This window comes from Balaenoptera borealis (genome assembly GCF_965194805.1).
Source record: "Balaenoptera borealis genome assembly, chromosome: 2".
Taxonomy (NCBI): domain Eukaryota; kingdom Metazoa; phylum Chordata; class Mammalia; order Artiodactyla; family Balaenopteridae; genus Balaenoptera; species Balaenoptera borealis.
Window position 1 is genome coordinate 182650357 of NC_138867.1, and position 14670 is coordinate 182665026.

At 42.6% G+C, this 14670-nt stretch overlaps 1 protein-coding gene across 3 annotated transcripts in view; it reads left to right on the forward strand.

Annotated features, from left to right (window-relative positions):
- The window catches only part of LOC309624080 (uncharacterized protein), a 74706-nt gene that overhangs the window by 5504 nt on the left and 54532 nt on the right, over positions 1 to 14670 (forward strand). For 2 of the 3 annotated variants that reach the window (XM_082381696.1, XM_082381695.1), the window contains exons 2-4: positions 7482 to 7608; positions 9979 to 10159; positions 10577 to 12163. The exons of the other annotated variant lie outside the window; for it this stretch is intronic. In XM_082381696.1, the coding sequence (XP_082237822.1) occupies positions 7482 to 7608; positions 9979 to 10159; positions 10577 to 11648 (1380 nt within the window). In that variant the 3' untranslated portion in view covers positions 11649 to 12163. Of the gene's footprint in view, positions 1 to 7481; positions 7609 to 9978; positions 10160 to 10576; positions 12164 to 14670 lie in introns of those variants that run through there. 3 annotated transcript variants of the gene reach the window in all.

The following is a 14670-nucleotide window of genomic DNA, read 5'->3' on the forward strand; positions in this document are numbered from 1 at the left end:
AGCATAAAATAATCTAAACTTCAAAACAAGAGACCTTTATCCAAATGAGTCCCTGCAGGGGGAGAAGGGTCTGTTGCACCAGGCACAGGGGCTCTGCAGGAAAGGGGACATCTGACCCTAAGATCTGCAGGCATCTCAAAGAGTTGGGCAAAGAGAGTTTTTCTCTTATACAGAGGAGTAAACAACACCAGGAGGGACCAGGTGTGATGCTTGGATAGCAGATCCCTGAGGCCAGCCTGTCCTTAGGGGTCTGTCTGCTGGTTGCGGTGAGGCCAGGTCAGGGGGAAGGAGAGGAGCTGAACCAAACTTTGGCCAACAAGCATTTGTTCTGCTTGGTCAGTGGGGGGAACAGTTCCACCAATCACTGATGAGGTGGAGATGGGGCTTTGCGGGGACTGCATCTGGCCTTGTCCTGGATAAACAAGGGGCCTCCATGTGAGTCTTATCTGAGTCAGGTGGGGCACAGGGGCGGTTTCTTGCAGCCTGCCGTTTTCCAGAACACCAAAGGGTGGGGGGTCCTTTCAGCTTCCATCGAAGTTTCCAGGAGCACAGGGCTCAGGGAGGGTTCAGCATTGTCCCCTGACACCTGTGAGCTGCCTCCTCTGGGTCCAGCTCGGCACTAATAGCTTCCCCTAATCCAGCTTCCGGTTTCAGCAAGTGTAAAATTCTGCATTCTTTCTGCCTGGTTTCTTCTCCTTAATGAGGGTAGTAAGCATCTCAGGTCTTTGCCCTTTCCTGCTGACTTGTATTATTCTGGGCCTTTGGGCCTTAACCAGAGATGCCTCTGGGGAGAAGTGTCTCAGTACAGAAAATGTTTTCTCTTCCATTAGAATTTCAGGAAATGCAGGCAGTCCCACCCCTTCATGTGAAATGGGTGGAGAGATGGATTTAAAAGATTCATAGGAATCGTAGTGACTCTTCCATGCAGGGTGCAGAGTTCTGACACTGTCTGATTCTTGTCTACTTCCTGTTATTAGCTGGTCAACAGAGATGAATGGAAAGTCTGTGGAATGTGACCAGTGCTACTGAGACTTGCTCACTTCTTTTTAGATGAGTTACAGCTTGTCATCATGAGCATATTAGTGAACTGATGCCTGTCTTCTGAAAGGGATGAGCAGTATCCTGTTCCTCAAATCATAAAAGTGCCCCAGAATTTCCCTAGGGGAAGGAAGGTGGCCTTGGGTCCTGCTGTCCACCCTACCCCCCTCCCACGCCGGTGGCCTCCAGACCATAGAACCACCACAGAAGGAGCTGTTTATGGCATGAGCATGGGGGAGGGGATCCACCTGCAGGAATGCTAGGGGTGGTTTGTCCTCTGAGGTTCTGCTGCCCTCAGCTGTTCCCTGACCTTTGCTTTTGGCTTCATCCAAGGGAGTTGATGCTCTGAGTGTGATGTGTGCACCCTGAGTGAGTCTGTGAAGGTCAGACGTGGAGAAGGCTCCTTGAGCTCAACTGCTATTGAGAGGGTTGATGAATTGGAGAGTTCCTCTGGGTCAGAACTTCAACTTGAGCATTTCCTCCTGGGTGAGAATTGAGACCCAGAAGGAGGGGGCATTTCCACACTGAGAAGGGCAGCACAGGCGTGTGGAGCTCTGAAGCTCAGTCCCTCCCCCTGCCCTGGGGGTGCCCAGCCAGGCTGTGTGTCAGCAGGGGGATCCCAGCCCCCCAGCTCGGATGGCTTTGACCTTGTGACTTGGGGTTTCCTTGTGCACCATGGGCAGCAGGCTGCTGATCTGAGTGGCTCACACTTGGCTGCTCTTCCGTTTTGTTTCTTTGATGGAACCTTGTGTCATGTGACTCAGTGTGAGTACTGAAGACTTTTGTTCCATTACTGGAAGGTGTAGATTTTTATTCCCTTGGTTGGCTGGTAGCACTTCCCAGTGAGCGGCCTCCAGGGTGCCGATCATCCTGGTCTTTTTGTTATTCTTTGCAGCTTTACATCTGTCCTTCATCACCAAGCATCATTTTGTTTGATTTTGCTTCTGCTGAATCTGCAGTAAGTGAACATGACCCGTACCACACCAGTAATGGCACACAGAAGGCTTCTCTGTGGTTGTCAGCCCCAGGCTGTTTCACACGTGCTGGTGTCAGAGGTCACCTGGTTAAATCCTCCATCCAGTCGTGTGAGGCTTGAGTTGTCTCATGTTTAATTTTGATTTGTCAGCACTGCTGTTAAACTCCTTGATTTTGTCTCCAAGTGCCAATGCAATATAAATTTTTTACATGTGGAAGAAAAATTGTAGGATTGTAGATTATGGATATTTTCAAAATACTAGGAAGTGTGGATGGAGGGCTGGAGACGAGTGTTTATTCCACGTCATTTCCAGCACGTGGAGATTTGGGGATTCCAGCTTAATTTTGTTCATCTCAAGTGTGTAAAATGGGATCTGCTTGTGATTGTATATTGGTCTTTACTGATAATCATTGAGTCTGAGCATTTCTTGTAAGTGGTGGTTCATCTTCTGTGAAATAGTTTTCAGTTGTTTTCTCACCTTTAATTCATTTGTATATTTATTGATTTTTTATGTGTTATTTACATACACTGGACATTCATCTCTTTTCATTTCTAGGGGTGGCAAAGATGTTCTCCCAAAGTCTGGGTTATCATTTCTTTTTTTAAATATTTATTTATTTATTTATTTGGTTGCACCTGGTCTTAGTTGTGGCAGGCGGGCTGCTTAGTTGTGGCATGCGAACTCTTAGTTGCAGCGTGCATGTGGGAACTAGTTCCCTGACCAGGGATCGAACCCGGACCCCTTGCGTTGGGAGTGCAGAGTCTTAACCACTGCACCACCAGGGAAGTCCCTATCATTTCTTTTTATTCTACACTTCATGGACAATTCTTAACTTTAATAGACTTGAACTGAATTTATCCATCTCTTCCGTTGTAGCTCTTTTTTCTTTTCATGTATAGGAAAACTTCCCCCGACTCTCAAGTCATGAGTGAGTTTGCCTGTAACTTCTCAATGTGTTCTACTTTCTTCTTTCACAGTTAAGTTCACAGTGAATTGGTTATTGCATGTGCAGTTACTAAGGAAAAAGATTTCTTATTGCCCTGTAAATACCCAGTGATCACTGCCCCTCAGGTCAAAGTGTCATCATCTGGCCCCTGCCCAGCAGCTTATGCTCTGGCGTCGATCCACTTGACAAAAACAGGTGGGCCTGTTTCAGTGCGCTGTTTTTCCATTGGTGTATTTGTCCATCCCTCTGTTAACACCATCCTGTCCTAATCACTGCAGTTTAAAACGCTTCAATGTCTGTTACGGAATATCCCACCACCTTGTTCCATAGAAAATTTTGGCTAGTTTTAGAAATTTGTTTTCCATTTCAGTTTTTAGAAGTAGTTTTTCTTTAAGTTCAAACAAAACAGAATCAAACCATCCCCAAAACAAGCCAATTTTAGATTTAATGGAATTTTCTTAAAACTCTTAACCTGTTTGGGAGAAGCTGACATCCTGGTCTCTTTTCTGTGGATATGTGCCATCCCTCCATTCATTTCCTTCTCGGATGGTGTTAGTCAATAATGTTTTGAAATTTTTCCATTAAATTGTTTTATATTTTTTATTAAACATATTTTAGAAAGAAAATTAATTTTAATGACAATTAGTTTTAATTATTTATTTATTTATTTTTGACTGCGCTACGTGTCATCTTAGTTCCCCTACCAGGGATCGAACCCATGCCCTCTGCAGTGGAAGCTCCAGTCTTAACCACTGGACAGCCAGAGAAGTCCCCTAATGACAGTTAGTTTTAAAAGTCTATGCTAAGAAAAGTCTATTTAAACTTTTACATTTCTACTGCTTGTTTCTTTTTTTAAATTAATTTTTAAAATTGAAGTATACTTGATTTACAATGTGTTAATTACTGCTGTATGGCAAAGTGATTCAGTTATTTCTTTTTTAAAATATTCTTTTCCATTATTGTATGTCATAGGATATTGAATATAGTTATCTGTGCTATACAGTAGGACCTTGTTGTTTATCCATTCTGTATATAAAAGCTTACATCTGCTCACCCCAACATCCCACCCCATTCTACCCCCAACTCCCTCCCCCTTGGCAACCACCAGTCTGTTCTCGGTGTCCGTGATTCTGTTTCTGTTTCATAGACAGGTTCATTTGTGTAATATTTTAGATTCCACGTATAAGTGATATCATATGGTATTTGTCTTTCTCTGTCTGACTTACTTCACTTAGTATGATAATCTCTAGTTGCATCCATTTTGCTGCAAATGACATTATTTTATTCTTTTTTATGGCTGAGTAATATTCCATTGTGTACACATACCACATTTTCTTTATACATTCCTCTGTTGGTGGACACTTAGGTTGTTTCCATGTCTTGGCTATTGTGAACAGTGCTGCTGTGAACATAGGGGTGCATGTATCTTTTTGAATTATAGTTTTGTGTGGATATATGTCCCAGAGTGGGATTGCTGGATCATATGGCAATTCTATTTTTAGTTTTCTGAGGAATCTTCATACTGTTTTCCACAGTGGCTGTACCAATTTACATTCCCACCAACAGTGTAGGAGGGTTCTCTTTTCTTTTCTCCACACCTACTCTCCAGCGTTTGTTATTTGTAGACTTTTTAATGATGGCCATTGTGACTGGCATGAGGTGGTGCCTCACTGTAGTTTTTATTTCATTTCTCTAATAATTAGTGATGTTGAGCATCTTTTCATGTGCCTGTTGGCCATCTGTATTTCTTCTTTGGAGAAATGTCTATTTAGGTCTTCTGCCCATTTTGGATTGGGTTGTTTTTGTAGTTGTTGTTGAGTTGTATGAGCTGTTTGTATATTTTGGAAATTAAGCCCTTGGTCGCATCGTTTGCAAATATTTTCTCCTGTTGTGTAGGTTGTCTTCACTTTCCTCTATTAATGATTTTAAAAACCAAACATGTACGGCAGATCAGCATTAGAGAGATTTCTGTGTCTATTATTACCAAGAGCCCAGAGTGAGAAATATGTTTGAATACTTGAAAAGACTCTGAGCAGAAACAAGACTTGAAGTGTGGTTTTATGATAAACCACTCAGAAAACCTCAGTCATCCAATACTAAAAACACAGAAGATAAACAGGCATTTACTAAACTCATTGTCTCCAGCACTGCCTTTAGTCTAGGCAGTTTATTAATCTACTTTCTTTTACTTTTTTTTTTTAAAGGGAACTTTATTTTTATTTTTTTATTTTTGGCTGCGTTGGGTCTTCGTTGCTGCGCGAGCTTTTCTCTAGTTGTGGCAAGCGGGGGCTACTCTTCGTTGCCGTGCGCAGGCTTCTCATTGCAGTGGATTATCTTGTTGCGGAGCATGGACTTTAGGTGTGCGGTCTTCAGTAGTTGTGGCACATGGGCTCAGTAGTTGCGGCACACAGGCTTAGTTGTTCCGCAGCATGTGGGATCTTCCCGGACCAGGGCTCGAACCCGTGTCCCCCTGCATTGGCAGGCGGATTCTTAACCCCTGCACCACCAGGGAAGCCCTATTAATCTACTTTCTATCTCTATAGATTTGCTCATTCTGTGCCTTTCATATAAGTGTTATGTGGAGTCTTAATGTTCTTTAAGTTTATTGGTTTTGTGCCACCGATCAGTACAACATTCCCTTCTGGCAAATAATATTCCATTTTGAGATTATATTGTGTTTGCTTATCCAAATCACTTGATGATCTTTTGAGTTTCCACTTTTTGGCTGTCATAAGTCATGCTGCTGTGAATATCTGAGTATTAGTTTTTGTGTTGGTGTTCGCTTTCACCTCCTCTCTTGGGTAGATAGATACCTAGGGTGGAATCGCTGTGTTATATGGTGACACTGTGTTTATCATTTTGAGGATCTGCTGGACTGTCTCCCAAAGTGGCTTCATTTTACCTTCCCATCAGCAGTGTGTGAGGTTCCAACTTCCCCACATCCTCGCCTGCCCTGCCTTGCCTTGTTTGTCCATCTTATATCCATCCTGGTGGGTGTGAAATATCTGCCTGTAGCTTTGGCATTTCCCTGGTGAGTAACGTCCAGCATCTTTTCATGGGCTTATTGGCCACTTGTATTTATTCTTTGGAGAAATGTCTGCTCACATTATTTGCCCATTATTTATGCATTATTTATTTTTCTCTTTTTGCCCTTTATTTTTTATTGTTGTCCTATTAGTTTTTTAAAATGTATTTAGAATACAAGTTTCTTATCAGGTGTGTGATTAGCAAACCCCAGTCGCAGCCTCAGGCGAGGCAGCCTTGCCTTCTTTGTAGCTGATGTATTTAGAATTTTTTTATAATTTAGATTGTCAGAATATATTTTGGATTAAAATTCTAATTTATAAAAATAATTGCTTGCTTTGTATTTCAGGGGTCTGGTGTCATCCATACTGTCCTAAAGATAATAATTAGGTGCTTTTTATTCTCTGTGTTAAAGTTACCTTTGGCCCTGTTGCTGTCAGATCGTTCTGCGACTCTTCTTTGTGGATCATTTTCCTTGATTTCTGGGCACATGATTATTTATCTGAGAGGCCCTGCTGGCTTGACAGATCCTTCAGGAACCAGGGCTCCTCTTACCCCACAGGTGTCCCAGGCCCTGGGCCCTGGCCTGCGTCTGTGCCCTCGGTGTCCACCTCATCCTGGCAGGGGGTCGTGTCTCTGCCTCTGTCGGATATGAGGGGAGTGGCCCAGGATTTTACATGCTGTTCAGTCCAGGCGAGAGTTCTTCAGATGCAGCGGTCCTGGAAAATCAGTGTTCACGACCTCCTGACAGTCTGCTCCTGTTCTTGGAGTTTCAAGGAAATAACTTTTGACCAAACCAAGTATTTCCTTCTTATCTGAATGATGATTTTATTTTCAGTCTTTACCATCTCAGGTTCTGCTCTCTCACTAAAAACAATTTTTTAAAAAATTGAAGTATAGTTGATTTACAATGTTATGTTAGGGGACTTCCCTGGTGGTCCAGAAGTTAAGACTCCGAGCTTCCACTTCAGGGAGCGCAGGTTCGATCCCTGGTCGGGGAACTAAGATCCCACATGCTGGATGGTGCAGCCAAAAAGTTAAAAAAGAAAATTGTGTGTTAGTTTCAAGTGTACAGCAAAGTGACTCCCTTACACCCACACACACACACACACACACACACACACATATGTATGTATATATCTATAGTCTTTTTTTCCAATTCTTTTCCATTATAGGTTATTACAGTATATTGAATATAGTTCCCTGTGTAAATCCTTATTGTTTATCTATTTTATATTTGGTAAAAAACAGTTCTTTTTAATCATGTGTCTATAAGTCTACATCTATTGTTGCTGTTACACGTTGCTTCAGTTTCCAGCACTTACCATCACTGAATAAACTGCATTTGATTGGCTTGTGTGTGTTCATTTCCCACAAGAGTGTAAGCTCAGGAGTCCTAGGAATTGAGTCCGGTTCCTGACTGTCGGCCTCCCCATCCTCCCACACACGGGGGTGAAGAGGGAGCCTTGCTGACATGGAACCTGTGGCTGTTTCAGGGCTCGGTGGTCTTTGAGGACGTGGCTGTGAACTTCACCGCGGAGGAGTGGGCTTTGCTGGACCCGGCTCAGAGGAAGCTCTACAGAGACGTGATGCTGGAGACCTTCAGGAACCTGGCCTCCGTGGGTGAGGACGGCTTCCTCCCTGCACTTAGTCTTTAGGGAAGAAATATTTCTTACAATGTTCTTTCTTACTGGAACCAAGGAATAGGAATATGTTGAAAAACAGGCAGACGTGGTCCCCACCTTTATAGAACCTACCTAGAGTCAAATAGCTTTTTCATGACAGTAAATATTTCTATATTTTTTTTAAAGTTTTTTCCTTTGTGATGAGAACTCTTTTTTTTTTAATTTATTTATTTATTTATTTATTTATGACTGTGTTGGGTCTTCGTTTCTGTGCGAGGGCTTTCTCTAGTTGTGGCAAGTGGGGGCCACTCTTCATCGCGGTGCGCGGGCCTCTCACTATCGCAGGCTCTCCTGTTGCGGAGCACAGGCTGCAGACACGCAGGCTCAGTAATTGTGGCTCACGGGCCCAGCTGTTCCGCGGCATGTGGGATCCTCCCAGACCAGGGCTCGAACCCGCGTCCCCCGCACCGGCAGGCAGACTCCCAACCACTGCGCCACCAGGAAAGCCCAATATTTCTATATTGAATTGATTTTTATTACTCTTGATCAGAATCCTGAGGCTCCCTAATTGTATAAATGTGAGCGTGGTCTCCAGTGTCACTTTGGGGCAGTGAGAGCGGCGTTATGGTTTTCACCCTGTGAAAGTTACACTGTGATCAGTACACATTTGACCTGATAATCTTGCTGCAGTTAAACCCAAACTCACCCATCCTCAATGACATGAGGACCAGAGAATCGGCCTATCTCCTGGAGGGCTTGTTGTCCTCCATCCTCCCCATGAGGAGCTTTTCTCCACGAGCAGAACAGCAGCCAGGCACCATCCGATCTCCCAGTGGCAGCTGGGTCAGTGGAGATAGGCTTCCTCTAGGGCCTCTGTGCCTGCGATCACCAGGAGGGCACACCTCTCGGGAGGAGCAGGTTCTGGATCAGGGAGAGATATTTGGACATACCTGTTAGAAACGTTAGAAACATGACTCGGTCTTTGAGAAAGTGATGTTTGTCATTAACCTGGCTTCCCTGTTGGACTTTTCATCCATCCTTGCCCACTTGAGAAGTCTTTCTGTAGCTCCTTTTATAAAGGGAGCATTTGGGAATGTGCATTTTGCCCAGTTTCTTCCTGCTTTGCTTCTCTGGTAATATTGATCTCTACATCAGTCTTCATTCTTTTTTGAGGTATTTCTTAATGGACAGGCTGCCATTTTGACTTATTTTCCCTACCATTGCCAAAGTTCCAAATAGATGAGGTCTTCAGAGTTTTTCTTTGCTTGAGTGTTAAATTAGGTTCTGGACCCATTTCTGTCATGTGTGATCTGTGTGTTTGTGTGTTTAGGCTCCTCACAACTGGTCAACTCAATTCTGACAGCATCTACCCAGTGGTAGCCTCAGATTCCACAGCTTAAGGGTTCGGTCCTACAAGACTCACCCCTGGTCTTCACCCGCCCTCATTTGATGCCAGTTTCAAGCTCAGGTTGTTACCAGTCCTTGTGACCAACTGGCTATAAATGAGTGACCCCCGTGACCCCCTCCTCAGGTTCAATTAATTTGCTAGTACACTCACAGGACTCAGAGAAACATTCACTTACTTCATCACCAGTTTATTATAAAAGGATATAACTCAGGAACAGTCACATGGAAGAGATGCATAGGGCAGTATATGTCAGAAGGGCTGGGAGCTTCCATGCTGTCTCCAGGTGTCAGTCTTCCCATTATCTCCATGTTTTCACCAACATAGATGCTCTCTGAACTTCTTTTTGCTGGGGTGGAGGAGGTTATGGAGGCTTTATTACATATGCATGATTGATTAAATCATTGGCCATTGGCAAGTGATTGAAACTCTGGCTCCTCTCCCCTCCCCAGAGGTGCTGGGGTGTCCGGGGGTGTGGGTGGGACTGAAAGTTCCACCCTTTAATCACATGGTGTCTCCATTTGCAACCAGCCCCCATCCTGGCTGCTTTCCAACAGTCACCTTCATGAATATAAACCCAATTGTGACAGAAAGGGCTTGTTATGAATAACAACACTCATTTCACCCTTCTGACCCTGAAGCATTTTCTGGAACTGAGGACAGGAGATCAAATATTATTCCATTGCTTTTATCACTCAGGAAATTCCAAAGGTTTTGGGAGCTGTGAGCAGGGAACTGTGGATGAGGACCTGATTTATTTGAGAAGTGTATGTTGGTCATCTGAATGACCAAATATATATGTATATATTTCTTATAAATCACAATATCACACATATCCTTCCTTCCTTTATAAAAGTATTTTACATTTTTGAATCAGCGTATGGAAAAAAAGTACAAATGGCCTCTTTCCTTTATCCCACCATTTCTTTCCCAAGGATTTAGTTATGTTACCAATTGTTACAGGTTCTTGCCCTCAAGTTAAAACCACTAGATCAAGTGCTCACTGGGATATTTTGGAGACTGGACTATGCAGTGAAGAGAAAATAGTAAGATTCACAAGAAATGATTCCTGCTCTTTTTTGGGAGAAAATTGGGCATTTCATAACATGAGAGATCGGCGTGTAACCCAGGAGAGGCATTTGAGGTGAGTGGCACTCCCACAAGGAGAAGGGGGATCTCGGCAGAGTGTTAGACTCACTTGAAATTAAAGAAAAGGTATAAACCTAGCTAAACAATTGTGTACTCACAGAGTTTTTATAACACATTACTTTTATAAATGTGATGTAGACATTGAGCATCTGAAACTTAATTCAGTAGGAAATTTCAATGATCAGGAAACCCAATATGTAAAAAACACTGAAAGTTATGGCTCTATTTGAGCCCTCAGCTGGAGCATTAAACTTGTTCAACTTTTGTCACAATGCAGAGAGTGCCAGAAACATGCCAATTCAGTGCACATGGCAAATATATAGTCAAAATAATCATTAACATCCATCAATAAATTATTAATAAAGAAATCATTATTATTAATCCCTAATACTGTGCTTCCTACTTTGAACAGAAATCATTTGGTGGAGAGTCTCTGTGAAGGTAAAGAAGGCCATCAATGTCTAGAAACCCAGAACCAGATTACACATCTTACTGTGCATAAGGGTTATCTGACTGGAATTCAGCCCTGTAAATGCACTAAGTGTGGAAAAGCCTTCAGGGATTGTTCTTTCCAGAGGAATCAGCAAAGATCTCACACCGGCCACAAACCTTATCCATGTGAAGGATGTGGGCAAACCTGCAGCTGTGTCTCATACCTAAATCCTCCTGGTGGAACAGACATTGTAGAGAAAACTGATAAATGTCCAGATGATGGGAGAGCATCTAAGAGATATGTGAAAAGTCATAGTAGCAAACAGTCTTTAGAGTGTAAGAAATCTAAAAAATCATTCACTTGCCCGTCATCTGTTCAGCGACATGTAAGAGGTCATTATGGACAGAAAATCCATGTGTGTGAAGTATGTGGGAAATCCTTCAGTTATTATTCCCAGATTGCACGGCATGTGAGAACTCACACTGGAGAGAAACCCTATGAATGTAAAGAATGTGGGAAAGCTTTCACTCGCATCTCACACTTCCGAGAACATGTGAGAATGCACACTGGAGAGAAACCCTATGAATGTAAGCAGTGTGGCAAAGCTTTCAGTTGGTGCACTTACCTTCGAGAACACATGAGAACACACAGTGGAGAAAAACCCTATGAATGTAAGCAGTGCGGCAAAGCCTTCCCCTATCTCAAATCCCTGCAAGGTCATGTGAGGATCCACACTGGAGAGAAACCTTATGTGTGTAAGGAATGTGGGAAATCCTACAGTTGTCCCAAATACTTTAGAAAACATGTGAAAACACACAGTGGAGTAAAACCCTATGAATGTACAGAATGTGGGAAAACGTTTATTACTTCCTCATCCCTTCGACAACATATAAAAACACACAGTGAAGAGAAGCCCTATCAGTGTCAGCAGTGTGGGAAAGCCTTCAGGTATCTTATATCCCTGCAAAGACACATGAAGACACACACTGGTGAAAATTCTGAATACAAAACTGGGGGGAAGCCTTCCTTCTCCCTTAAAACCTCATTGTAAATGGAAGCAATCACATGGAGTGAAATCTTATGAATGGAAAGAATGTGGAAAAACCTTCAGCACTTCACTTATTTTGTAAATGAAAACTCAGGGCACTACAGAAATCTTTTGCTATAAACATGGTTTTTCCTTTGTAAGTGCCTCATCCTGAATAGGGATCCCAGTGTATTAATTTCTAGTTCATGTTGCTGATCTGAACACTTAAGATAATTAACTATCCCTCCATGTCCCTTCATCTATACCTCATATAAAACTTGTCTTGTTTCCATTACAGTGTCTTTTGAACCCAGGGATGTTAAGTGGTTTTTGGTTTTGGGGTTTTTTTCATGTGCAACTTGGTATAATTTTAGATGAAAAAATTTTTGATTCTTATGTCCCATTGTTTTCCTAGTATGTGATCATGAGACCTGTATTGTTGAAATGTCTTTCCTGGTCTACTGTTACAGATACTGGAATTTTCTGGCTCAGTGTTTACCCTCCCCTGGAGTATTAAACTGAAAGGTGTGTCTTTTCCATGTTTCCTTGTTGCATATATGTCCTCACAGAAATTAGTAATTGTGCAAGGTCTTGGAGGACCTTCTGTCTCATCTGATTATGTTCATAATTTGACCGCTGTTCATGTCCGTGATCTTGGTTGGAAATTGGACATGATGCATGGAGTTAAGAAGAGTGACTTGCTGGCATGAAGATGAAAGCTCCTGTCCAGACAGTTCTACTGAATTGTGTTGTCAGTTTGGGTAAGGTGGGAAATTGTATATCCAGAGTCCTTCTGTTAGTGGTTCTGAGTTAAAGTTCATGGGAAGAAGATGCATGAGGTCTGGAAAGCAGAAGTGGGGAAGCCATGATTCTTGGGTCTTCTGTACCATCAGGAGACAGAGATGCATGGCAACCTGGTGAGCCTGAGTTCTAGCACCGTTTTCTGACTTCTGGCTCTGCCCATGTGGAACAGCCCCCAACCAGACATGTGTTTGACGTTAGTTCCCTGTTGGGCAGCAGATTCCACATTTGTCCACAAGCTCCCTCATTATGGATCTTCTTTGGTTTTCGAGTGCGCACAGATCCTTGCATGTTCCTATGGCTCTTTGGTGTCCATCAGCCTACTTCTTCAGGCTTCAGAAGATCACCTAGTGATTTACTCATATCCTGTGACCACCCCCCTTCATGTCTGATGATTCTCATAATTATGTGATTTCTATAAGAAACATCTTGTTCCTTTAGTAGAAAGGCTGTTTCCTTCCCACCCAAATGCAGGAAACTTACTTCCCTGGTTGCATTGTTGAAGCTGCACTGACCCTACATTTGTTGTTTCTGGATACTTCTGTGATTGCAGTAAGCACTTTTGAATGTATTTGGCCTATTGTGAGCGTTTTCTCTCTCTCTCTCTCTCTCTCTCTTTTTTTTTTTTTTTGACTGTGTTGGGTCTTCGTTGCTGCGCATGGGCTTTCTCTAGTTGAGGCAAGTGGGGACTGCTCTTCTTGCTGTGCACAGGCTTCTCGCTGTCGTGGCTTCTCTTGTTGCAGAGCATGGGCTCTAGAGCACAGGCTCAGTAGTTGTGGCACTCGGGCTTAGTTGCTCCGTGGCATGTGGGATCTTCCCGGACCAGGGATCAAACCCGTGTCCCCTGCATTGGCAGGCGGATTCTTAATCACTGCACCACCAAGAAAGCCCATGTTTTCTCTTATAGCTGACTGCTCCCTAAGCCATAAACCTACTATATTTACTTACCTTGCATATATATATATGTGATTACCCAGTGTTTAATTATTTCATTTTTTAAATGTTTTGTTTGTGTTCATACTTGATAGACCAGAGTTGTCAATAATTATACAATAATCAGAAAAACAAGCTGCAAGTTGGTGTCCAACAATCCCCTATGCATTGGTCCGTCTGTCTGCATGATGGCTCATAGTACTGAGAGAAATAGCTTCTTCACCTGTACCTTCCAAATCTCTTGCAAATTAGGCTATTGGTGAATTATAACCCGAAATTATAAAGACGATTCTGGGAAGTATACATCCCAGCCTTACCCACAATGAAATAACACAATGCAATAGAACCATATCTACCTTTCATTGACCTTTCATAAGTAGCACAGTAGCGGCTAGAGGGATATGAAGATGGAGATCGTATATATATATGTATAAAATATAAAATATTTCTGATTCCAGGAAACAGTATAAGCAGAACAGTAAAATAACTATTTCAGATAACACTGGAAGTTGATACTTAAATGGATTATAAAATATATAAAAGTATACATATACCGAGTTCAGTAGTGTCCCCCCAAATTTTATGTCCATCTGGAACCTCAGAATATGATCTCTTTTGGAAATAAAATCTGATTAATGGGAGACAGTAGGTCCAAAATGGAGTCACTTGTGTTAGGCAGCCAACCAAGACTTAATAACGAACCAAACTGCAGCTTCAACTTTTCCCAGGAATGTGGCCTTTAACCAGTGAACCTGGCATTTCCTGATCTACAGTAGGAGGTATTCCACTGATAGACTGGCCACGCTTCTGTTCCCCTCAGAAGGGTGACCTTGCCTGAAACAATGCACTCTTTGCTAATAACTTTCCTTTTTCTGTCCCTTCTCTGTTTTTAAAAAACCATTATTTCTGCAGGTCTTTGGACCTCCTTTCTGCTTGCTAGCTGAAATGCTGCCTGATTCATGAGTCGTTTAATAAAGCCTATTAGATGTTTAAAAGTTACTCTGTTGAATTTTTGTTATTTAGCAGATTTGGTGGCAGTGATAGGATCTGAGGTGAACTTCTGATGGCATTTGGGGACAATGAGAAACACAGATGTGGTACAAGGGAACCCTTTGAGTTCACTGTCTTTCTCATTATCTCTGAGGGCTATGGGTAAGTTTCTCTTGGTTCTGATCTCTACTCTCTTTCCCTTGAGCTCTCACTCTAGTTGGCTTTTTAGTTTGCAATTTCCAGGTGTTTGAGTGGAAAACCCCAACCCTTTTTTCTGTCCCAAGATCCACATGGGGACTGTTAGTGGCAGCTTGCAGTTCCC